The sequence below is a fragment of the Meleagris gallopavo genome, chromosome 2, assembly GCF_905368555.1.
Source record: "Meleagris gallopavo chromosome 2, MGAL_WU_HG_1.1, whole genome shotgun sequence".
Classification (NCBI taxonomy): Eukaryota; Metazoa; Chordata; class Aves; order Galliformes; family Phasianidae; genus Meleagris; species Meleagris gallopavo.
This window is the reverse complement of record NC_139405.1, coordinates 2,546,089-2,572,162: the sequence shown is the minus strand read 5'-3', so window position 1 is coordinate 2,572,162 and position 26,074 is coordinate 2,546,089. Positions and strand designations below refer to the sequence as shown.

General features: G+C 45.2%; 2 protein-coding genes across 12 annotated transcripts in view; one reads left to right on the top strand and one right to left on the bottom strand.

Annotated features, from left to right (window-relative positions):
* The window catches only part of EML6 (EMAP like 6), a 115,806-nt gene extending 111,092 nt beyond the window's left edge, over positions 1-4,714 (top strand). The window contains exons 40-41 of the mRNA XM_085218591.1: positions 273-373; positions 1,714-4,714. Of these exons, the coding sequence (XP_085074717.1) occupies positions 273-373; positions 1,714-1,738 (126 nt within the window). The 3' untranslated portion in view covers positions 1,739-4,714. The remainder of the gene's footprint in view (positions 1-272; positions 374-1,713) is intronic.
* RTN4 (reticulon 4) overlaps positions 4,677-26,074 on the bottom strand; it is a 51,391-nt gene continuing 29,993 nt past the window's right edge. For 10 of the 11 annotated variants that reach the window (XM_085218598.1, XM_085218599.1, XM_085218597.1 and 7 more), the window contains 6 exons: positions 14,425-14,632; positions 12,339-12,477; positions 8,100-8,169; positions 7,420-7,466; positions 6,084-6,142; positions 4,677-5,699 (listed from right to left, as the gene is read on the bottom strand). In XM_085218598.1, the coding sequence (XP_085074724.1) occupies positions 5,657-5,699; positions 6,084-6,142; positions 7,420-7,466; positions 8,100-8,169; positions 12,339-12,477; positions 14,425-14,632 (566 nt within the window). In that variant the 3' untranslated portion in view covers positions 4,677-5,656. Of the gene's footprint in view, positions 5,700-6,083; positions 6,143-7,419; positions 7,467-8,099; positions 8,170-12,338; positions 12,478-14,424; positions 14,633-22,738; positions 22,913-26,074 lie in introns of those variants that run through there. The other variant, XM_085218605.1, reaches the window with a different exon arrangement.

The window sequence follows — 26,074 nt, the reverse complement described above, 5'->3', positions numbered from 1 at the left end:
TATTTTCCTTCAGTCTAAGCAGCTTACTTTCCCCATGTTCACATTCCTTAGCACGTGGCTTTAAGGAGGGCATGGTGCAGTGGGTCAGCTGCAGGCTGCTCCTGGCTGCTGGGGGGCATTGCTGCCTTCCGGCACTGGGGAAGGTGCAGTGCTCGGAAGCAGGGGCTGAGTTTGGATTGCAGGGGCTCAAAGGTTGCAGATGCTGCACAAGTCAGCATCGTTGCTCTTCAGTGCTGTAATGAAATCCTGAACTTTTTTTCTCTTTCCACCAGGCCAAACACAAGCGGTATTTTGGGCATTCTGCACACGTTACCAACATACGCTTTTCTCATGATGACAAGTACGTGATCAGCACAGGAGGAGATGACTGCAGGTATTATTTATTTTTATTTCCATGATGAAGAATTACAAAATTCACTGTGCACCTTTGCGTGCCAAATCTGAGGCAATGCATGCACTGCCTTTCTGGGCTCAGGCTGCATACATTGCTGCCTGCTGAAATCTGAGGTTTGCTTTTCTTAGTCTTGCAATGCTGTATTTAATGCTTGATTGTGGCTGATCTACTCCTCTGCTTGGCCTGGAGCCAGCTGTTGGGCAAAGCTCCTTGCAGTACCTTGCAGTCAGGTGCTTTGCCTTCAGCACCCAGCGCCTGCACCGCGCTCCCTGACTCGCTGTCTTCCTAGAACAGCTGGCTCAAGCACAGCTTGCCTGATGCCAATACAGAGCTGGGAGCTGCTGGGGGACTGGAGATGGCTGAAGGAGCCCCAGCTGCTGGCACGGAGCCCCGTGTGGGTCTGAAGAGCATTGAGATCAAAGACAGCTGGTGGGGATGTCAGTCACACCAAAATAACTGCAGCTCTCCCACCCAGCAAAGGGTAGGACAGGAATTCCAGCAGAAGAAGCAGCACAGCAGATTTAGAAGGCCGTTTCAAACAATAGAGGAGCCTGCCCAAAAGGTGTCTGAATTTAAAGAGGAAAAAAAAAGTTCACAGCTGTATGTGTAGGGATGTGTGATTGTGCTCACTGCAGTATGGCTGTGGTTGTAGCTGTGGTTGTAGCTGTGTGTGTGGGTGCAGCACCTGAGGGTTTTGTGTGCACACATGGCTCTGCATTGGGCTCTGGCTTTGTGTGTGGCTGTGGGGGTGTGCGTGTGCCACGTGTGGGAAGGATGTGTGTGAGCATGTTGCTGTGAGAATGCATGTCTGTGGTGGGTAGATGCCTAGCAGTACGTGGCTTAGTGTGTCTGTCTGAGCATGTCTCTGTCCATCCATGTCTGCACACATCCGTGTGTCTCTATGTGCCCAGCTGTGTGTGTGTACACACGTGGCTGTGTGTCAGTGTGCCTGTCCATGTGTCTGTGTGTCTGTGCAAGTGTGGCTGCAGGTGTGTGCACACATGGACGTGTCTGTCGGTCTGAGTGTGTCTGGTTGTCTGTGTGCTCCTGTCTGTCCATCAGTCTGCATCTTTCTGTGTCCGTCCACGTGTCCATGAATGCATGTGCGTGAAGACAAAGCCCTGGTGCTGCTGGGGAAGGCACTGCAGTGTGTTTCTGTTCTGCTGGGCTCAGCTCTGCCTCACCTGGAGGCGTGTGCTTCAGTGTTCACTTAACAAGTCCACCAGTCTCTCTTACAGAAGATATGCTGGAGGTTACTTCAAAAAATATCAGTTAATGGTATCAATCAATTGATGAACTATCAATTAATTTCTTTGCAGTGTGTTTGTGTGGCGATGTCTCTGACAGCTCCTCCTGTGTTGCTGCCACCCCAAGCGCTGGCTCAGGACCGGACAGCCACGGATGCCTCTCCCCCTTCAGCTGCTGTGACTGCTGCCTGATGCTGCTGGAGGATTTCATCTTTCCAGATTTCTTGTGACTGTAGTGAGCATGAATGTGCTCTTGTGTCTCAAATACCGACATCCCAGAGCAGGAAGCTGAGGTTAGGAAGGGAAGTTTTCTAAGTGGGGTGGGCCAAAGTGACCAGGTAACTGCCTAATACTGTATTATTCAAACTGTGTGGGAGAAGGGAGGATGCAGAGAAAAATGCTGGGCCCTTAAATTAGTGTGATTTCAAAACTCATGGCTCAAACATTCACAAATGTTTTCACCACGCCTGCTTCAAACTCAAACTCAGTGCACTCAGTAGAAGCACAGGCTGCTAATGAGGACACTGGGTTCACACTGCAGCTGTCTGTAATCAAAGGAGTGAAGTATAGCTCTTAAATCCTTTTTTTTTTTTTTTTTTTTTAATATGTTTCTTTGGCAAATTTTTCTATCCATTAAGTGCCTTTGAACAATATTTCTTGTAGTATGGCCTACGATCTTGCCTCCCACCAGTCTGCTTTCAACATATGGTGCTAAACTTCCACACAGAGGAGGGCTAACCACTCACACCCTTTCCAGAGGTGTACTTATGTTATCCCCTGTACTGCTTTGGTTTTTCATACCTTCAAAAAAACAAATTCCAAAATGTTTCTGTGAGCAGGAACCTATACAAGCTGTAAGGCCAAACATTTCCTGCCATGCTGTTCACAATTAGTTCATGCTAGCAGGTTGGCTGCAGCTAGAACTTGAAGCCTAAAGCAGAGCCAGGAGGGGGCAAAAAGGTTTTAAACACGGGTAATGAGCTAGTTGTTCCTTGAGTGTTCCTGTAGTCTCTCCGGTTGCAGGAAAATGTACTTCATGTTTAATTAAACACTGGCCCAGGCAGTGACCATCAAGTCTATGAAAGTATTCTGAAAGCCACCAGGAATCAGTGCTCCCCACTCTGCCACAGGGATCTCCTGACCCCTGGTATACTGCTGGCCAGGGCCCTTTAGCAGGCAGCCAGCCCTATGCTGCCTGGTCTCAGAAAACACATCATTCTGGTTCCCAGGAAGTGTTCCTGCCCTTGAGAAAAGCATCATCTGTGCTCAGTTTGAACTCCTCTCCCTGTCATTGCTTCTCACGCACTCTCTGCAGCAGCCTGGGCTGTGTGACCACAGGTAGGAGGGCAGCAGCTGCTGCAAGGAAATGAGAGCTGCTTCCACGTTGAAGTGGAGACCAGGAGCAGATGCTCACAAAGGACAAGCAGAACTGTTCAGCAACTGTTGGTGAACATTTTTGCAAAACCAGAAACTGAGGGGCAATGGAATTGCACAAAGAAAAGGAAGTAATTGAGTTCAGCAACTTTTTCAAGTGAAACTTTAAAAAGGAACAGAAAATCTGGGCACTGTGAAATGGTAATAGAGAGTTCTGACATTCAAGGAGGTTTTTCAAGGAGATTGTAGATGCCCCATCCCTGGAGGCATCCAAGGCCAGACTGGATGTGGCTCTGGGCAGCCTGGTCTGCTGGTTGGCAGCCCTGCACATAGCAGGAGTATTGTGGTCCTTTTCAACCCAGGCCATTCTATGACATTGGAATAACTTTATTCTTTTAGGATTGTTTTTTAATCTAAAGAATTGAAGGCCAAAAGAGAACATTCTGACTTCAAGTTAGTGTCTGAGATGTTAAATAGTGCTTTAGTCCCAGTTCAGCTCAATGAAATGCTGGGCTGTGAAACTGTCCTGCTGTGCCACTTCAGGTTCCCACACCAAGCTCAGATTGCAGCAGTTGGACACAGAATATTGTAGTGCTGACCACTGAAACAAACAGCTATCCCATTCAAGGAGCGGATCTATATGTATTTAACACACAAAAGTGCTTCAGCAACCTCAAAGAATCAGCTTTTTTTAAAACTGAATTTATTAATGCCTTATATTACTATACAGAAGATCAGTTTGTCAGATACACAGTAGGAGTCCCTATGCAGTTTTTTGTTTTGTTTTGTTTTTAAGGAATCCTTCTTGATCAAATCGTGTAATCCCGTTGGGTGGTGATGTCAGTGAGCACCTTCTTGGCCTATGTTGTCATGTTTGCCTTTCACACTGATTGTATCCTGACCAAAAGCAGCTGTGCAGCAGCAGGAGCTATCGACAGCAATGCTACCAATACCTTACAGCAATAGCATCTGTCAGGAAAGCACTTGCAAATTTCTATGTTTATATCGTTTGGCTTTATCTGTAAAATGTTCAGAAGTGAGGATGTATTATACTGTAAATTAATACATTAGTGCATGAATTTATTTTTCAATGGTCAAAATGCCATTCATTTAACATCTGTGTCTCTAATAAATTTGGATACCAGTTTTCAATGTCCAGCTCTTTGACTCAGACACCAAAAACAAACCAAACATCTGAAAAAATACTGGACTGACTTGCTTGACAGTTCCCCTTGGACAAGTACCTGGCTGCATTCTCTCTTCTGCAATACAAGCAGCCAAGGACCCTGAAACTCTTTTAGCAGACTCACATTTCGCCTCCCTAAGGTTCAGTGACAGCTCAGGACCGACTGGGGGTGGTAATGCAGGGCCTCCTGCTGCTCTGTGAGCAAACTGCTTCATGCTGCACAGACGGAAAGAAAAGGTACCATGAAAACTCCACCTACTCACACTGCTAGAAATCTGACAAACTATTTCTACCACCATGTACAATGGATATTTAATCACGAGGAACTTAAAGTAAACACAAATATATTAAACTTACCTCAAGAAAGCAAAATACCGGTATTATTTTAAGTCTATAAGCTTTATTGATACTTGGGTTTTTTGTTTGGGGTTGGTTTTTTTTTTTGGTTTTTTTTTTTTTTTTGCTTTTTTGTTGATTTTTGTTGGGTTTTTTTTTTTTTTTTTTTTTTACATTTCACAATGCATTCCACAGACTTAGTTCAATACAGCTTAAACTGCAAGTGTTTATATTTTCATTTACCATTTCTTGCATAACAAGGTTTTAAGTTCCCAAACAACATTTGCAGCATTAGATATTCAGTCCACACATGTTCAGAGTTTGAGAGACTGTAGAATTATTTGCTCAAAATTAACTACTGTACGTTTGCGCAACCAAGTGTATGCTGTAATTTTAATTTACGTGGAGGTTCCTTTGTTCATTACTCTTTTTTTGCTTCTTTTAAACAGATGCTAGTGTTTACAGAGACGTTTTAGTTTCTCAAGCTTGTGTGCTATGGAGCTAGTCCAGAATCAGTCAGTTCTCTGACGTACGAAGCACTGTGGAGCAGCTGAAAGATCTAAGCTTTGTGAAACACATATATATATATATATATATATATTGGCAATTGATAAAACAATAAAATCACAATACAGCTATACTCATACCAAAAAGGCAAGATTTTTCAAAACTTGCTAAAATGGTATATTCTTCTAAAACATCTCATTTTAGAAAATCTGCATCAATCTACACAGACCATACACAGTGCACAAACTGGGAAGTGTTCTCCTCTGCTCCACCTGCACTACCTCTTCTGGAACGCAGCAGCGCCTACCTCTGATAAGCAAAATGTACAGCTTTCTCAAATCTTTTGTATTAGCCAGTGCTGCACACAGGATAAAGAAAGATGATTAGTTTTAAATCCATATATAGCAGCTTACAATACTTAAGATGATGAAACACATGGCAGTCAAAACAGTTATTTTTCCTCAAACACTGCGTTGCTAAAAAATAAAGATCTGTGAAATTGCACTGCAATGTCAAGGGTTTCGCTATTCCCTGACCCTCCCCATGTAAATCCAAATGAGTATTTTCCCCCTTAAAAGCTGAACTTCCTATCCATAAGTTGCTTCAGGCTTTTTACTCAGTTTTGCGCTTCAGCCCAGGGATCTTTGCTTGGATCCTGCAAAAGGAATGGGAGAGGAAAAAGAACGGCATTGGAGAAAGCAAAAAAGAGTAGGTAGAAAAGTATGCTTAGAGATGTGGAGGTAATGAGCACAGCAAACCAACTACTACCCTCAGGAACTGGTACCACTGCTAAATTCCTCCTCACGCACCCCACAGCTGCAAATGCTGAGGGTCTGTGGTTCTACCGGTAGCTTCAATCTGTAGATTGCCATTAGAAATAAAACTGAATGAACTTAATGGCAACAGCAAGAGAGGAGCAGACTTCACAACCACTCTGTATTTAAACAAAAGACTTTCTCCTCCCACGACTAATGCATGTAGTATGGGCCTGCTGTATACGTTATTTATACAGAAAGTGAGACAAACAAAAAATACTCACTTTGCCATCGCATCCTTGACATTCTTGTTCACTAGTCCCAAATAATGGTCAATCTGGGCCTAAAATGTAAGATGGGAGATGTTACAGATCAACTGCTGGATGGCAGCATTACAGCAGGGCACCAGGATGTGCCTCACAGGATCAACTGCTGACAGAAGGAAGAGCTCAGCACTGGTTATTCCCTGGGCTGATGCAGCCAAGGCCACCCAAGCCCAGCTCTCTCTCTCTCAGTCACCTTCCATCCTGTGGCTGCTGATCAAAAGGCAGCGGTTTCTCCAGGTAAAAGATGCTCGCTGGAGCCCACTGTTAAGCTGAGTATCAGCAGAAGATTGCATTTTTAAACACAGGCCTTTTTCACTCACGCCTCTTCTTGAGGCAGCTCTGACACGAGTGCACAACTGAGGAGGTGGTGAGGAGCAGTCACCCCTCGGGGCACCCGAGAGAAGGAAAGCTGCTTTGGTGGGCTGGGCCTGCTAAAGAGCTTATGCCCTCAGGGAGCAGCCTTCAGCTCAAGAGGATTGAGGAGCTGGGGTTAAGCCACACCAATTGTCCATCAGGTTTCCTCAGGGCTACAGGATTTCCTTTTGCTGCAGAGCTCGTTTGCTCGTTTCTAGGCTCATCTGGGAGCTCAGAGAGGAGCCCAAGAGGCTCTGCCATCTTCTTCTCAGTGCTTCTTTTCCTCCCTTCCCAAATTGCAGGCTGGCCTCCCTTACCGGGGTTGTTTTTGAAAGAGGAGAAGGAACTGCTAAGCCAGCATTGGCTTCTCCCCTCATGTGCTCCCATTTGCTGAAGACACTCCCTGCTCCAGCTCTGCTATTATTTCATCATATGCATTTTGCTTTGGGCTCTTCTTACCTCCTTCGTGTAACATTAGTCTGTCAACAAGAAAAGTATCAGACTGTGCCAAGCATCTCCCATCACCAGTTTTTGTCAGAACTACAAATTCCAGGGGGATTTGGGACACAAAGCCTGAATATTATTAGCTTCAAAGTGGTTTCTTCAGAACTCACACCAAGATTAACACACCCTGCCTAACGCTGCTGTCATCCCAACCAAATCTGGATGAGAGGACAAGACGACCCCCAGGTTAACCATGACCTTTTCATAACTGTTTGCTGGGGATGCCCTCTTAACTTCCACCAAAGAGGAGGAGGGGATGCACGCACAGTTTGGACTTCACAGCAAACTTTGTTCTCTGGCACTGGCTCCTGGTTAAAGGCCTGTGCTTCAAAGGCTTCAGAGTTTAGAAGGATAAAATTTGGTTTTATTCCTTCCTGGTTTTGTTTCAACAGAGCTAATCTTACAGAGTACTTAATGAATCCTATTAAAAACTCACCTGATGTCTCTCATAAATAACAGGAACACTGAAGAGCGAAATCAAAGCTGGAAAAGAACAGATCACCGGTATAAATATTGACAAAGGAACAGTGCTCTGTTTAACAGAGGCTGGAGTTCACACCTTGACATTTCTTTCAAAAAGGTACAAGAAAGAGCAATAGCTAAGCTACAGAAATCATTGGTCAGTAATTTCAACAATCTACTAAGGAGTTGGGCTGCTCTTCAAGTCTCGTTAATGGCACGGTGCATCTGATCACAGCTCACTTCTGCACTGTGGGTTATACACATTCTTCAGACCCCAGTTTGCTTCTGGCAACTGCTCTCGACTACCAGAATCAAACTATCTTGAGTGGGAGGGGACCAGATCTGCTCCTCCACCAGTGAGTTACAGTATAGCAACCATACTAAAGAAAAGCTAACCCGGACAGATAAGCACAAGGGAACATGCTTCTGAATGATACAAAGTCTGAAAAATCAGCAACTTCAAGGAATTCGGCAACACAATTCACAATTATCCCTCTGCAATGTTATCAGTGCCCTAGAAGAAGGACACACAACTCTATCATCTTGATACACTCTGCAGAACCCGGCAACAGCCTTGGAATACCAGGCAGACCTCAGTGCTTTTTCAGGGTTATTCTGTCATGCCAGCTATTTAACACAACTTGAAACACTCACCCAGTATCAGTAATGTCAGACCATTGAACAAGGCACCAACATAAGTGAACACCCACATCAACACTGCAAACTGTAAAGGAAAAAAAGCACGTTAGCCCACAACGTGTGGTACAAAAACATATTGGCTGTAACACTGAGTGAGAAAAATTCTCAAAACACACTCATGAAGCTAGAAAGCCTCCAACATCCCTGTGTATGTCCGGTGTAATTATAGATGTGTGACGAGACGGCTGAAAGGTTCAGTAATAGGATATGTAGCCCCCCATGTCTGGGTCATCGGGCTGAGCGCAGCCCAAGTCAGCAGTGACCAGGAGTGGTCGGTACCTGGTGGCTGCCCAACGCCCTCTGCATTGATGTATACTGCTTCCAATCCAGCATTTAGCAACAATGGGCAACCAGTTCCCGCTTCCCTCCCTTCAAACACACAGAGCAGGACAGGCAAGTGAGAGGCTGGAGCAAGCCAGCATCCGGGGATGGAGCCAAGAGCCAGCAGCCATCTTGCAGCGTGCCTGGCAGCCCGCATCCAAGTGCATCAACTGCAGGGCTGTGCTGCATATGGGGATTGGGGATATGGAACTGCCGCAGCCACGCTTCAGTCTCTGGGAGCCACTCAGTGCCCTGGGCAGGGGGCTGCTGTATCATCATCCTTTGCCCAGCACTGCTCCCGCACAGACCCTGTCCTGAGCAGCCCCAGCAGCTCTGAGCGGGGCCGTCTGTCCTCCGCCAGGTGCAGTGTCCCAAGCACACCTCTGACCTATACGGGGTGGGAAGGGCCAAGGCTGCCAGCTCTATTTCTGTGTCAGCACCTCCCCGATCAGCCGCTTTCTTCTAGAGTTGCACGTAAGGAACAGAGCAGAAGCCAGGACTTGGGTGTCAGAGCAAGGGCAGTTAGCAGCGTGTACCTCTAAGCAATGACTTGTGCTTTGGCGAGATTATCAAGAAAAATAAAGCAGATTTCTCCAAACTCCCTCCTGATTCATTCAGACCTCAGTTCTGCTCTGCAGTGCAGTGGTGGGAAGTGGCCGGCAGCCTCTGCACAGAGTGCTTTAACAAAGCCAACAGTCTGCTTCCAGCACAGGTCTGTCTGTGCAGCACAGCAGGAGGAAAGCCAGGAACTGACACTGCAGCAAGGAGCCCCGGGCCTGGGATCATTTCCATGACTCACAGTGTGCACTCAGCACCATAAATCCTCAGGCTTCAAGCAGAAGCAGCAAAGAGCTCCGACAGCCACCCGAGCTCCTCCTGAATCGCCGCAGGGACAGAAATGAAGCAACATCCCAGGCAGGGGAGCATTAATAAATAACAGTGCTGAGGCTATGCCCATGCCAGAAAACTGGGCTCATGTGAGCAGCAGGTAGCAGGACTGACCTATCAAGATAATGCTGTTCTTCCCGCATGCTCAGGACAGGACAGAAGGAAGGCATGGGGCCCAAGCTCACTGCCTGCACGTGACAATGATATGCAAGCCAGCAAAACAAGCAGTGTATCTGATGGACTGAATGGAGTTTTTGCCACCTCATTCCAATGACTAATAGCTGCAGTACTCAAAGCGCAAGGCAATTTAACGGCAGATCCAGAAATGCCTATCTTTCAGCTTCTTTACTGTGAAGTGTTCCAACACAGCACGGAGCTCCATTTCTCAAAGCACAGTTGAGCAATGACAAACTGGAAGCTGCGTGTCCCAACGTCCCCAACGTGGAGCAGCTGCTGGTTGTGCAACTCAGTGCATGGCAGATCATGGCACATTGGGCCAAAGTGCAGCTTCTCCTGGGCCTTTGGCAAGGGCTCTTCTGGAACCCCTCCTGAGGAGCATCTCCTTGAGCAGCATAAACATTTAGTCCATTTTAAGACTTCCACTACTGAACAGTTGTTTAATAAAAACAGAAAAACATCTTAATGAGACAGATTTTACAGCCAGAACTATTATGTACAATAAGCTGACCTGCAGACATTTTCTACAACAGAGCTCTTCAATTATACACAATCCTGCTGTTTCCTATAGTGAAGATGTTTAAACTACACAAGCCAAGAATTGTGGTGGTTTTTTTTTTTTTTTTTTTTTTTAAATATAAAACCAGAGCCACTATTTACATCATCAGGATCTCTGTGTTCTCCTCAAGCACAAACTCTTCAAACCAGCAGCTGAGAGCAGCGCTGACATTTACTGCTTTCACAGAGGGCTGCTCCCAACTGCCATAAATTAGACTAATTAACCCACATGAAGTGTCTTAAATGCCAGAAGAGAGGGGACATGAATTACTTCGGCTGAATAAACACCTATTCCCCACATACCACACTATTTTAAAGCTGATTAGAGTGCCCTGAAGTCATCCCAACTGGAGTCCATTCTATTCTGGTAGCTTTTCATGCAGTGCTGACCAAAGCAGCTGTTGGCCATTCACTATTTCCCAGTCCTTACTGCGAGGGGCTGTGATCTCCAAACAAATGGCGTGGAAATTCTCCTCACTCAGAGGAAGGAACATACCACAGGGGCTTAATTCTTTAAAAAATAGGGGCAACCTTGTGACTACAACGTATTCTGCCATGTACCCTGTTGTTTCATCACATCCAAACAGGCCTTAAACAAAATAATCTTTTTCTGAACACAGACTCAATGCCATCAGAAAGCACAATAGACAAAGAACATGTTCCTTTCCTCCCTCAGACACCAAGTTATCAAAATGCAATTCCAGTCACGTAAGAACTTTGCTCTTGAAGGCTACAGCGCTGCAGAGATGATCCCCAAGGACTCGGCCACTGAATGGAAGGCGAGAGCCTCGTACAGACCGAAGGGCAGCGAGCAGACATCCCATGCAGCCAAGTGGAAACAGCAGCAAGGCACAGCCAGTGACGGGCCCACATGAGCCCTGCTGCCACAAAAGGCAGCGGTATCCACTGTACAGAAGGATGAGCAGAAAGCATGAACGCACAGCCCCAGCATATGAGTACTTTCACTGCACAGCTCTGTAGCAGGAAGATTATTACACAAACCTCTGGGCTAAGGCTTTGCCTCCTCTCTCCCATCTCACAAGCAGCAGATCCCAGATGACCTGGAGCCTTACAATCTTTTTTCCAGAGGGAAAAGGCTCTTCCTCTGGGAGATCTGCACATTTGCAATACCACCTCTTGACTGTGTTGAAGCATAATGAGAAACTGGATCCAAAACCAGTGCTAAGATCCTGAGATCTGTGTCTGGTTTCTATTCCACAAATATAACAAAGACTTTCACAGCCTTCCTCTCTTATTCCAAGTTTCACTGGAAATCCCTTCCCTCAGCCCACAACAGCTCAGAGGGCTCACTAAGCACTTTGTGAGGAAGAGATTTACCAGAGGATAAATACAACTTTACTTCAGAAGATTTAGCAAACTGAAAAACAAATGGACGCAAGCTGCCTTCAATAAAGGAAGCAACAGTTTGAAAGACAAAGCCAGGGACTAAGCTTGAAAGGAGAGAATATAGTTCTCACAGAACAAAACTGAATTTGCAGCCATTTTTCCTGTTTCTTCACTGTCAGTTTTGCTCTGTCGACTTCCAATACTGTGTCCAATACCGTCCATCCAACACCACTTCATGGTATTTGAGATACCTGTTACACTGTCTGGCATGCTTTAGGCAGAGATGCTTACAAAAGCTATGTCAGTAATTTGTATTACTAAACAAAACAATGATTTACACAAAAATCTAGTGACTGAATCAAGCATGCACCTTCCTAGAAAAACAAAGGCATCATTCAGTCCCCATTCTTCCAGCAAAAGAATGGATACAAAGCTCCTGCTATTCAAGGCAAGGGGTTGTAGATTAACTACAATACAGAAACAAACAAACAAAACAACGTAACAACACTCTGTCAGTCCAGCCCTAAACTGACGTTTTGTTTTTAAAGAGAGGTAGTGATGCATTCTAACTGCACATACTGGAGAGAAGTGCCTTGTTTTCTTAAAAGATTTCTGCTCTTAAGCACCAGCTACAGCTGAACTGCATGCAACCAAAGCCAACTGCAGTTTTCCACTCAGTTTCACTGTACTGCCAAAATGCAACTCCGTGGCCACATTTGGTGCTTTAGATGCAGCTGAACGTGTCTACGAGAAAGCCACAAAAAGGCTTAGTACTTCCAGCACGTGGAGCCAAACATAAATGTGAGCTAACAATTGCATAAAGACAAGTGGGCTTTGCTACTCTGGGTCAGCAAGAAATCTATCTGCACAATGCTGGTGTACCTACAGCTGGAGTGAACTCACCTTCAGAGAATCAACCAAGTCATCAACAAGGAAGAGGCGTCTCAGCTCCTTGACTGTGCCGTTGACGTGACCAAGCACAACATTGCTGTATTTCTGAATCAGCTCTTCAGACACAGCTACATCAGACTCCAAGTAAGCCCTGCGAGAAAGAACAGCTTGTGAAACTTCACTGCAAGAGTTCCACTAAGCAGTACCAACATACAGCACGGTGTTAGAAAGAGACAAACCTCACAACAGGCAGAATGCAAGGAGGACAGAACAGAACTAAGTTATCTTTGGAAGGGAAGAGCAAAAAAATCAAGCTGTGTTGTGCTCCTGTACTTACTCAGACACACTCACAGCCTGGCCCAGACCATGCAGAAGGCACACTGACCGGCACACAGGGCCAGCGAGTAGCCAGACACATCCAGCATCTCTGACCCACATACTGGCATCTGTCACAGTCAGAAGGCCAGCGGGTATTTAAAACAGGAGACACAGATGGAAAGGCTGGCAGGGGACAGGGGGATCGTTCTCTGGTTTTGCTGCTGCATTAGGAAAAAGGGAATCCTTAAGGCAACCTCATATCCTACGGGACTTGAGATTCCTACATTTCTCAAACAGAGAAAAGTCCTACAAAAGCAACGTATCCACGCTGCTGGAAGATGTTTTTGAAACACTGTGACAAATACACCAAGGCATGGGAACACTGGCAAATTTTTCATCAGTTCATTAAAAAGAAAAGATACAGAAAAAAAGAAAACCATTTTCTAGCAATTACTGATAGCAATTCTTTTAACAGAAATGCGTGTATTTATATCCCATTAAAGGTCCATTCCCACTGCACTGGGACTTTTGCCTGCATTAGCTGGGATTCTGGCACATGAAGAACAATATATTTGATTTCCACCTTAGAGAGAGGAGCAATGCAGCACCATCTGTAACAGGACATCACTTTACAGCTACTGCTGCTAAATAATTAATTTTTGGGGGAGGGATTCTGCTGTAAGGTGTGGTGTTGTTTTCTTTAATTAAATAATTATTTAAAAACCCACCTCTACCAACACATAGTGGAGTCTCCTTTGAGTGTCACTTAAAGCATCGACTCCTACTGCCTAAATGAACAACTACATGTGACCAGGGAGAAATAAATTTGGGAAAGCTTTTGACTATGCTTACTGCAGATGAGAGGAAGAGAAACAGAATAGCTGGAAAGCCCACAAAGTTGTTAAGGGGGCTGCAAAGAGAAGGCAAGCACGATTTTCTGTAAGGTGCAAGGGAAGCTGAGATTGAACCACTTCGCTCATTAAAAAAGGAGAGAAGTAAGAGCAGTGTGGGATAGGGTTGGCATGGAAACCAGAAACATGCACTCTCAATAATTACTCTTACACCTCAGTGGTTTTATTTCTTCTAAGATGCAGCTCTGCAATAACAGACACCACTGCACTCTACATAGGAAAGACCATGAATGCCAAGGATACTGCATTCCTACTCTGCAGGGAAGTGCACACATGGTACACCACAAGGGCTGCTCTCATCACTTAAAAGCAAGAGCCTAAAGAAAAAAATAAATCCTGTAATTTAACTCCTCTATCCTCAGTGTTCTTCAAAGTCCAATCTTCTGAATTTCTTACCTGGATAGGCTGCAATGAACCTGGATTCCTCTGATCACAAGGCAGATTTGCACATGAAAACACAGCTCTGCTGTTACGTGCTAAAATCTAAGTGTTAGGAATATCCTGATGTCCCAAAAAGGTCAAAATCCCCCCTGCTGCATCTATTCTGACTTTTTCTAAATAAATTGCATTGGAAGTGCTGAAATAATCTTTAAATTTTGTACATCATCTCTCACTAGTTCACATTCTGAAGGCTGTATCACACTAAAATGCTTGTGTTATCCCATCAGATTGCAGTATGGTTTGTTGTTTTGGTTTCATTGTTTTTTTGTTTTGTTTTGTTTTTTAAATACAAATGAATACATTCTAGCATTACCATTTATTTTCTTACACAACATATTCATGCATATGTCATTTACCACTTCTACCAGCACCAGAAGCACCGCTCCCAAAAACACCACATTTTTCCTTAATTAAAAGAAAAACCTCACCTAAACGGGTGGCCTTCATCGGACTTTTGGATTGCCTGGATAACTCCCTTGTATATCCTAAAGCTGATGGTCACAGAAAGCAGGGCCAAGGCAATGTAAGCTGTCACGCTCACGATGCTGAACACTGTTAATGAGAGCAGCAGGAACAAGCTGGCACCAAACACCACTCCTGTCTTCTTAATGTCTCGCCAGTAAAGGAGGTCAACAACTAAAAATTTAAAAAGGTAAGAAATTAGAACAAGATACCTTTTGCATGCACATGAAAACAGAACACATGATTCATTTGACTGCTGAGAGTCACCAAGAACAGAACTCGTGATCTGACTGTCAAACAAGAGCTGAAATGACAACTAGAAATAGGTTATTGTAGCCCTGACTTTCATCGGGCTTCAGATTATTGGGATTATTGATGTTAGGATTAGCTCAAATGTAATTGCTAAATTTTAAGAACAATCCTGCCCTTCAGCGATGTCAGAATTAATCTCTTCAGCTACGGTACTGTGCTGTGCACCAGAACCACAGCACTTTGTGCTTTATTTCCTACTATCTTGGGGGATCTCGTGGAGACCACTTGCAGATTCCCTGTTGGGACGAAGGACAACGACATCAACAGATCTCTACTTCTGCAAGTCCAAAAGAGGCAAAGGCAGTAACAGTTTGTTTTCTTCCCTTTTGACTAAAGTCATTCCTGTGGGAGTTTACGACACAAATTTCAATTCAGGCTAAATCTGCTGGGTTATAATATAAAATATTTCATTTGTAAATCAGGTTTATTTTTTTCCCCATGACACTCGGCTAAGAACACAACCATTATGCCATTTTCAACATGCCTGCAAACTACACCTTTGTGTAAGTTTTAGGAAATGGTTTAGTGTGTCCACTGCAGTTCTTTTTGGTTTGGGATGGTGGGCTGTTTTGGCGCTTGCTGGGAAGGTTTTTTGGTTGCTTTTTTCCCAAAATATTAGTGAAATCTGACAAACATCATTCTCCATTGCTGAGCACACAACTGTGCCAAGCACACGGCCCAGCCTAGTCTAGTTCTATACTACATGGTGAGGTGCACAAAAAAACATTTGGCCTTCGTGGTTGTCATTTCCACAACTGATGAGGTTTTCACAAGAATAAATTCCTCCTCTGCATCAAAACTGCCTGATAAGAGAGGTAACGTGAGAGTTAATAAAATGCAGAACTCAAATCGTGGACAAATTATTACTTCTATCAGACATGGCTGTAGTAACCCTAACCCAGACAGTACAGAATGTTAGCTGTAACACTGCATATTACAACTCAGCAGGGAAACCTTACTCTAAATGACTGTAAAAGTAGTAATTCAACAATAGCACAGATGCTATTTTGTCCTGCATGGAAGCATGGTAATGCACCAACATTAAGTAACTTTGTGGCTTCTGTAGGGCAAAGTCTGCACGATCCTTCTGAAGGTACAACATGAAAATGCCACTGGAGCAATTTCACATGTTTCAGAAGCTGACATCCTGTCCTAATTATTTCTGTAGGGAAACCTAGCAGCAGGCACCGGAAAATTGAGAACTCAGGTCAGAAACATAGAAGAACCCATTATTTCCATAACGCAAAATATTTTTTCCAAATATTTAATTCCTATAAGCGCAGGAATTCCCTCAAGCTCTACAGAGTCACGTTACAGTTACATGAGCACCTTAAATGTGTAATAAGTCACAACTGCTGTTGAAAGAAACCATCTCAGCCCTCCACCGCTCGGTGCCATTACATTCCTCTGCGCAGTCATACAGAGCCAGCCCAGCAATCTGCATGCAGCCCACACTGAGCACGACCAACACAAAGCCCGAGCACTCAGCCAGATCAGATGCCGGATGGGGTTCTCTGTTCGGCTCCACCAACATGTGGGGTGAGAGAAAGAGCAGCCAACCAAGGAGGTGACGCTCCTGCCTCGGAACAGCGCTAGTTCCAAGTCCTCGTGGAACTGCAGCCTCTCACTGTGCACTGCTGAGCTGTTATTCCTCCTCATGTTACAGAGCTGCACTCCTCGCTTCCCTGGCAAACAAGCAATGCACTGGGCCAAAGATAAGCATGCCTTTTCTTTACTACTTGCACAAATCAAACAAGCAGAAATTAAGGCATGGCTGAATTCCTCTTGTATGAGCTATAAACCCTACATTTAACAACATCGTATCTGGTTTCTTTGGCTTTGTCTCCAATCACAGAAGAGTCCCCCGGTGTCTCTGCACGCTTTATTAGCAAGCTGGCAGCAGAATGTGGCAGCAGAAGGGGTGAGCTTCACCTACATGCACTGCAGAGGGCTCTGCTTACGCTGAGCTGCACCTGGGGGAGATTTCCAAAAAGGGCGGTGGGGCTCTTGTTCCTCAATCACACAAAAATCTTTGAGAAACCTTACTTTTTGCTTCAGACACTGAAACTACTTTTATTTTTACACCCTGCAACTGGAGCATCCATACATTATCACATGGATGACTCTCATGTGACACTCAGCACAGCCCTACTGCTCCTTCTGCAGCCAGCATCAGCTCTGCAGTGAGACAGCCCCTCCTCTGCCATGCAACGTTAAACATCCACACTGACAGGGGGTTCTTGCTGCTCCACAGGAGCAATAGCGCCTCATTCCTGAGCCCGGCTCTAACAATGAAAAGACAGCAAGTCATCTCCAGGGCAGTCTCCAGAACAGGAGGAAGAGGGCACACGGCTGAAACCGAAGCACACACCACAGACGCCAAGCACCCTCAGCAGCCCACCCCAAGGCTCCTGCTCTCAGCAGTGAGAGCCCCCGAGCCGGGCCCTCCCACACCCCGCTTCAGCTGCACAAGAATTTTCCCTCGCTGTCTCTGCTCCATTTGGAGAAGCACCCCACCGACCTCAGCTTCATGACACGGCTATCTTGTTTCATAGGAAACTCTTCAAAGGGAAAATCCCACGTTATAAGGCATCTGAAACAGCGACCTGTAACTTTTAATCAGAGAGCAAACGCTGACATTGATTTCTCTTTTCCAATTGATCAGAACCAGCTATTCACATTTCTTTCTGAAGTGAAAGGGAAGGTTAAAGCACTGCTACCAGCAGCCCTCTGGGATGAACTCAAGCACATGGCATTCACAGCAGAGCAAAGCCCACAGCAGCCAAACAAGTGCCCCAGAACAACGCTGCCGAGCAGCACCTTTCCTCAGGGATCTGCTGTAAGCTTTCCTTCATACAACATGAACTATAATCTCCTGCTTTTAGTGCAAGTATTCCGGGCCTATTTCACGGCAAGAGCAGCTGTCTACATTTGGTAAGCACGAACTGTCACTTGGCATATCTAAAAATAGTACTAGCAGCATCCGTGCCTTACATGCAGAACTCATCCAATTACATTTTGCCTTTAAAGCAAGTGCCGTTACGCGGCATGAGGTTTATCACCGCATTTTTCTGAAGACTCTTCTTTCTTTCGCTGACATTTAACTTAAAACCGAGCAATTTAATGCAGTTTCTGATAACAAAAAACAGCGGTTCAATATATTTAACCCAATAATCTTTTTTTTTAAAAAAAAAAAAAAAAAACAACAACCAAACCAAGTAATCCTCTCTTTTTCAGACAGAGAAATTAAAAGCCTCGAGATCTACGATAGAGTTTAATTCACGGACACTCAGTAAAAGCGAAAGAGAAGGGACTAACCCATTTTGGCATCCATCTTGAGCGTGCCTGCATGCACCAGCCCTTGTGCAGCTGACTCCCAGCGCCTTTCACTTCCTGCTGGGGCAGCGCGGCGACGCAATGCCTGCCTCAGCCCGCAGCCAATGGCCGCCCCGGCGTGACGGCCGCGGGACGCAGCTGTGGGAGAGCCCGGCTGCCATCAGCGCTGCTCGGTGCCGGGCACGTGCAAACGGACACACAAAGGGGTTCAGCCCAAAGAAAGACCCTTTGTGTAAGAGGGGAGCAAAGAGAAAGCAAGGCGAGTATGATTTACAGAGGCTGTGCGTGCAGCGGCCATGACACCAGAGCCTGTCTGCGCTCTGAAACATAAACAGAAATTCCTTCTGTTCCTCAAATAACAGTAACAACAGCTCAGAAGCACAACTAGAAGCCTTTTCTGGATCAGATTAAGAACAGCGTGGTACTGACACAGAAATATAACAGAATTACAGAGATTGGGCAGCTTTTAGAGGCCTCTATGGTGTAAAAGAAAAGGGGCATCACGGCCATTAAGACCACAAATAGGTAAATTGCTGACTTCTTTTTAGAGGGGCACTTTCCGGTCAAGCTAATTAAACTTCTTAATTACTTATGACAGTGATCTTCATGGTTTCCACAGATCTTCTGCAGAGAGCATCTGACAGCCCAGACCCGAAGCTGCAGCTCCCCTTTCCAAGCTTGCTCCAGCCCTCATCCAACTTAATCCGACCCCAAAGCAAAGCCGCACAGCAAGGAGCCAGCACAGAGCCTGTCTGTGCCCCACAGCACCTGCCGCTGTAGGCAGCTCTGCAGGTGGGCAATTCATTTGGAGGGCCTACATGGAAAGATGTCTGCCCAAAGGAAAGCCTTCAACTTTGTGTTAATATGGTTGGTGGCCAGGCAGGATGCGGTTGCTAGGGATGGAGCCACGGGAATGTCAGGTGGAAGCCGATATAGAATCATTAAAGTTGGAAATGAGCACCAAGATCATCCAGTCCAGCCATCAACCCACCCCCACCATACCCACTGCCCACGTCCCTCAGTGCCACATCCCCACGGCTCTGGGACACCACCAGGTGACCCCACCACTCCCTGGGCAGCTGTGGCAGTGCAGAATCACTTCTGAATTGTTCCTAACAGCCAACCTGAACCTCCCCTGGCACAACGCGAGTCCATCCCCTCTCATCCTATCACTTTCACCTGGGAAAACAAGCTGACTCTCCTCACTAGAACAACTCCCTTCAGGTCACTGTAGAAAGCAATAATGCCTCCTCTAAGTCTTCCCAGCAGCATTCAGTCAAAGCAAGCAATGTGCTACCCAGGCAGCCAAAGCACAGAATGCCCTGACCTTATGGTTCTGCCAAACACTGCCTACAGACTGATCTGCCCCACTACACCTGAGCACAAATCTAGTCATACTATAGAGAAGATATGAGAAACGTGGTGATCCACCACATGGGCAAAACCATCCAAGCACAGGCACCATTAGCAGGCTTGGGCTTTCACATTTTAATGACTTCTTACATCAGAATGACAAGGTCCCATGCTCTGTTTCACATGTTTGTTTTAAATCGTGGCTGACACTGTATGCAGGAGCAGTTGCAGAGTGGTTTTACCCCACTCAGATGTGCCAGGAGCCAGCTGGGTTCTTGACTGCCTTGCTGAAATTCAGTGAAACAAAACAACCCCAGGCTGGGAAAACAGCGAGTCTGTAGCTTGACTGCACAGGGTGCCAGGCATGGGAAGCCAGCAATAACCAACAGAGCCCTCCCTCTCCAGGGGAAAGGCAGCAGAAAGGAGCAGTGCATGCAGGGAGATAGACACGCTTACCCAGCTGGACCCCCTCAGGTCTCAGAGCCAATCTTGAGCCCACAAGTTTCACACCTGGCACACCTGTCCCACAGTCCTAGCAATGAAAAACCAACACCAATTCCACAAAGCACAAGCTAGAATGAAAATGAAGTCCATCACTACCAAGTTATTCCCCAAAAATGCAAACACTAGGTAACAATTCTTAATGGGCCAACGTAGTATTTTTTCTTTTATTTCTAGTTTATCATGTATGCATGTGTGCACTTACTCACAGTGCATGAACTGAGGAAACCGTTCCAAAGCCCTGTTTGCTCATTAGGAAATTTTCAGAAATCAAGGCCTATTCTACCACTTCTCACACCTAAGCCAGAATTTGGAGATATTTTCTGCACATTAATAAAAAAATAATAATAATAATCCTGGGATAGCCTGGTAGTATAGCTATGGCACTCATCTTACCGTTACTCAGCCATCAACTCGACATTTCATTGAAATAATTAAAACACAAATCACCCATGTTAGATGCTTCACTACTGATTACATCATGTGGGCCTGGCCTTAAAATTGCTAAAAATAAAAATCATGCCATCCCCTAGGTAATCTGGTTTCACCCTGCTTATCTCGGAGATCAATAACCGCAGGTATGGAGCTTAAGCACTTTCACTACACCGTTTTCTCAACTCCCATGGCTGTTCCAGAAGAAACACATGTGCCAAAGCAAAATATAAGATTATTTCCAGCAGGAAATAGCACCTCGGGGGAAAAAATCTAACTTTTGGTCCCTCTCCGATTTTAGGTTTGATCGTTCCATTTTTCTTCAGTTTATGTTTAAGCTCAGAAACAAGCATGTTGCAATATTTGCTTCTGTGCTTATTAAGGGGCAAAATGAATCGTGTCATCAATCCTTGAACTTTAGCCATTATTTTCCACGCTGCTGAAGCCTGACCTTACACAGTAAGAGAACATGAAAGACGACTGCCACATCTCCTCATGAAGAAATTCTAACAGAAAGCACTCAAGAATGGTCTTCAGGGGCATGACTGCCAGAGCACAGTCACAAAAGGAGGGGAACCAGACTGTTCTGCTTCCCCAGAAAACTTCTTGCTTCACCTTCCATTTTCTTATAAATCATAAATTGTACCCTAATTAAATCTCAAGGCAGCAGGGACTTCCTTGGGAGAAACAGGCATGAGAACAGCTTCCTCCACCTGATGGGATGCCTTCTGTAAGAACAAAGGCCTGGGAAAGAGGAAATTGAACCACCTGGCACAGTTACACAGCACAAGATCTACATGTAGGACAGGCTCAGGTTTGCCTGGTCCATCTGATACCACCTCTGCTCCTTGCTAACCAGGCCCACTTGCACTGAAGCATGCAGCCCCAGGTGTTCGGCCTGCATGTCCCCACACTGCTCACTGCATGCAGCTCTGACAGCCCTCAGTCCTTTCCTGGGTGAGAAAGGCAAGCTCCTGAGTGGCAACTCATTAATCTCAATCCAAGAATGACTCCATTATTCTCGAGGCCTCAAAATTCAGGGTTGGGAAATGTCTGCTCTCAGGGGCAGCGAGGGATAGACTGCAGCCAATGCTGCTCATTGAGTTGCAAAAGCCAGCCTGAAGCAGGGGCTCCAAGCACCCAAACGTAACTAACCAAACTGTTCACTTCCACACATACCCTTTCATTTTCTTAACCCTGAGAATTTCAGGCCTGACATACAGATACTGACCACGTAAAGTAATGACACATTAAGTACAAATGACTAAGCACTGCAGGTTATTTTTTCCTACTATCCACTTGCTTTTAACAAAAGCTTAGAACTTCAGAGGATACTCTGCAGGGCAAACTTTCATCCCCATGGCATTTTTTTTTTTTTTTTTTTTTTTTACATAGATTCTGACAGAGCATTGTGTGGATCCCACACAGCTGGCAACACTGTTCCACTGAAGAAAAACAATTCTGAAATGATGGTTATTAAAAGAAAAAAAAAAAAAAAAAAAAAAAAAGGCAAAGTTCAGCAGTACCAAGCACTGCAGGGACCTTTAACAAATTCAGTATCCAGAGATTATGACATTTTTTTTCCAAAGGTTGTCCTGCTGATAAATTTTGGAGATTACGTATTTGGTAAGGCTTAAACTCTTACACAGTGAGCACTAATAATGATCCCCAGAGATTGACAACAGGGATCTCCCATTGGCGGCCGCAGGAACAAAGGTCAGCAGCACACTAATTTAAGGCTAGCTTCTTATTTACCACCCGGCACAACACCTCTGCATTCTGCAAACCAGGCACAGGTTTACCTAGAATCCCACAGAAATATGGGCAACTCTGAGCAAGCGCAATTAAGGGAAGACCCCAAACACACCATAATGAAGGGAGAAACAGGCAGCCTGCTGCAGCCTGCATGCAATGTCTCCTCATAAAATGACCAAACCACATGAACCGCAGACACGACATTCTCTTGAGTTAATGGTTAATATTTTTAAATTATCAATAATCCACAGATTTTAAAGGAACATGAACTACATTTGGATATGGTGCTATTTGTGCACCGCATACCCAGAGGAGCTGTTCTTAGCACGCTCAGTGGGGCTGGCAGAGCTCTGCAGTGCCACACAAGCTGCTTCACCAACATAAATTATTTATTCTTTCTGCACCGCTCGCATTCATCTCTTCTAATCTGCAGCCTTTACCGTTCTGCATGCAATACCAACGTATCTTACACCTTCACATACATCCCCACAATCAAACGCGTGCTAAAAATACCATTCATTAAAAGCAACCCACAGCATCTTTATCTTAAGGAAAAAAATAAATAGAGAAAAAAGTTGAAAGAGCAAATACCCTTATCCTTCCAACCGCTCGGCTGACTGTCCATCTCTCCACACACGGTCTACCCTCCAGCTGCGGTTATCAATTATGCATACCAATAGGACAGCTGCAAGAGGAGAAATCTACAGCCTAGGATGGCAAACATGGGCTTCCTCGGCCGCGTCTGCAGCCGCTGCTGCACTGGTGCTGCAGGAGGCGGTCAGCTGACGGCGCGGGGCGTGGAGCTGACGCAGTGCCGGCTGGAGGCAGCCTGCTGCTGTGCCGACACACGGTTGCACCGCCGCCGCAGCCATTTGCTGGGAGGGGGCTCAGAGCAGCGGCTCACCCGGCAGCCTGCAGCAGACTGATTTTCAAATAAGGGCTAAGACACTTTTCTGATGGTACACAGCATCCTTGCGTGCTGCTGGGCCGTATTTATTCGTTTTAAAGGAGCAGAGATTGAGAATGGTTATCTTGCACACTACCCCTTTCCTGCAGCCAACATCTCCCTTTGTATTTTACATCACCACCCCAAGGTGCCAGCTGCAAATCTGACAGTTCTCTCTTCACTTCAATAGAAACAAGGACAAGCCAGAAGTTTATACAGCTAACCTTTAAGAAGCAACTTACAGAAAATACTGGGCAGGCCTGAGACAAAACTAGAAACTCAAAGCCTGCAAGAGCTGTGAGAACCATGCCAATCTATTTTCCGCTCTTGCTGAAAAATTTGTGACTGCTCTTTAATACTAGTCTCTTTAATATGAGTCTCTCTTTCCTACCTGGGACTGGTAAAAAAAACAAACAAAAACAAAAAAAACTAAATGCTCCCAGCAGTGCTCTAAAACTTCTTAAAACCCTGACACGTTAATTTATATAAAGACGCAGATTCCATTCAGTTTTGACACACAAATCAAAACACACACCATAGGGTGGAAAGGCAAAGGGCATACTCAAATGTTGGAGAGCAAGGAAACTCATTGACCTGCACTGCATGGAAATACCAAACATGTCTGAAAATCTCCATCTGCCCATGACCTGTAATTCTGAAGCCAACAAACCCTGTGCTTCTCCCCTCACCCTTTGTATGATTGCAATGCCACCAAATTTATAATAAATTGTATGCCTTCAGCAAGTCCTTTCCACTAACTTTCCATACTGCTATAGATACGCAACTGAAGGCAGTTTAGACAGGTTACCAGCCCATCTTCCATCAGCACCAACTCCATCAGCAGGAATTTCTCCATGCTCAGGATTCTTCTCTTTACCCTTTGCACGTTCAGTCTCCCTTCCTATCATCCCATGCAAATGATCCCAAATGAAACCTGTATTCCTCTTCTTTCAGGCAATAATCATCATGCACCTTTCAGGCACCTCATCATGCTATTCTACATGAAAACCAAGTGCTGGTGGTGCGCCAACAAACTTCCGTGCGAGCTTTATCGTGTCATTACGGAAACACAGATGTTTCTGTACCAGCATTAAGATAAAGCTTCCAAAGGACTAAGTGCACAATGATACTATCAAGTGACCCAGACAACCAAAAGCGATGCAGCCAAGTTCCTAACTATCCTTTGCTGAAGGCACTGCTCTTCTGAGGGGCTGCACGCCTGCAGGGAGCAGGCCCTACCCACTTACTTTTCCACTAGCAGCTGGCTGGAGCTCTCCTGCCTTGGAGCAGGAGTTCTAGATGAGAACAAGCTCTGGTCTGACCCAGAGTCAGCTGCCTATCGGTGCTCCTGCCAAAGCTGATAACCACAAGCCCTCAATTCTCTCCACAATTCTTACACGCCCAACAGGCCTCATTTGCTGTTTGCAGTCTGAACTACGCCCAAAGCCTCTCAACAGCAGAGCTCCAATGGAACACAACGGATCTTTCCCTCAGATAGATTTTGCTCCAAGTGACTCCTTTAATGCCTCCTACTCCTTCAGATATTCCCAATACGGGAATATAAGCCTCCATTTACTACTTACTAGCATAAAAGAAGACCTGAGCAGACATGCAATTTGAAAATAAAATAAAATGTAATTAAACCAAGATTCTGCGTTGAATTAAATGGTATTTTAAAAATACAACGCTCCTTAAGGAAATTGCCCAGCATCATTCCAGGCTATTTTTCCCTCAGTGAAACACAACAAAACCAAAGCACTTCTCGCTCGCTGTGCAGCTCTACTTAACCAACTGTTTTTTCAATACGGAAAGAACCGGGAACAAACCAAGTGGATGCATTTTATACTTCATATAACCACAACATCCTGGTTTGCTGTTACAGAATGATAGGAAGTGCTTTACTTCTGCTTCTAAGACCACTGGAGCTAAGAAAAAGCTCCAACATGAATAGGGCTCAGCTGCCCTCTCAAAGGAGGCTACCCGCTATGAATTCACCTTTGCATCTGCCCACTCAGGAAAATTTGGGAAATAAGGTATCATACACATCTCTGTGTTTCTGTAATTCAAGTACTGAGTGCTCTGTAGCTTACATGAAAATGAGAGATGTGTTAGCCTGTGAGGTTGAAACTTAACCCCAGCACATTCAGAAACAAATGTCAACAGAGACTGATCTTCAGAAGCACCATCAAATGGGTTTCCTGCAAAACTGAAAACCATTTTTAAGCTTCCTGCACTGTTCAGCATGACTATCTGTAATTTAAACTGCCTGTGTGGTTACAGCATAGCATACAACTTGACATCACGATGAGAAATATCAGTTTGGGGGAGCCCGCAACGTACTTTGAGTTTGTAAGCTGGTAACATGAAAACCTCCACCTGCTAAAATAAGCTTATGGCAAGATGGCTTTCTGCCCTATTTGTGAGAACTAATGATCCCTATCCACAAGTAAAGAGGGTACTATGAGTGAAGCAAGTGTGTACAACAAAAAGAGCAAGGTATGTAACCCATTTATCTTCTGGGATTGTTAAATCAAGATTTCCCAAAACCTTGGATATCATTCTTTGAAAGCCATGTTGCATTTGAGTCAGTGCTCATTTACGAGCACTAGATGGCATCCAAATCCTCTTTTATAAGTAGGCCTTAAAGCAACTCCCAACAGTCACTGCTGCCTGCCCACACCCTGAGGCGGGAGCCATGCCTGCTGTGCCACAGTGCAGCATCACAACAAAGCCCATGCTAAAGTCAACCTTAGTACACAGTAGTTTTATGAGGTAAGAAATGGGTTTTAAAGTCCAGTTGGCATGAGAGCAAAGTAGCAGGGTTATCTGGTAGGAAGCCAAGTACAGCACATACTGAGAAAGGGACAGGAAGCCAAGTACAGCATATACTGAGAAAGGAATAGGGAAAAAGGCACAGCTGGCAAGATCTCTGAAAATGACATGCAAGTGTTTAACAGCAGCAGCTGCTGGTGTTGCAAGGT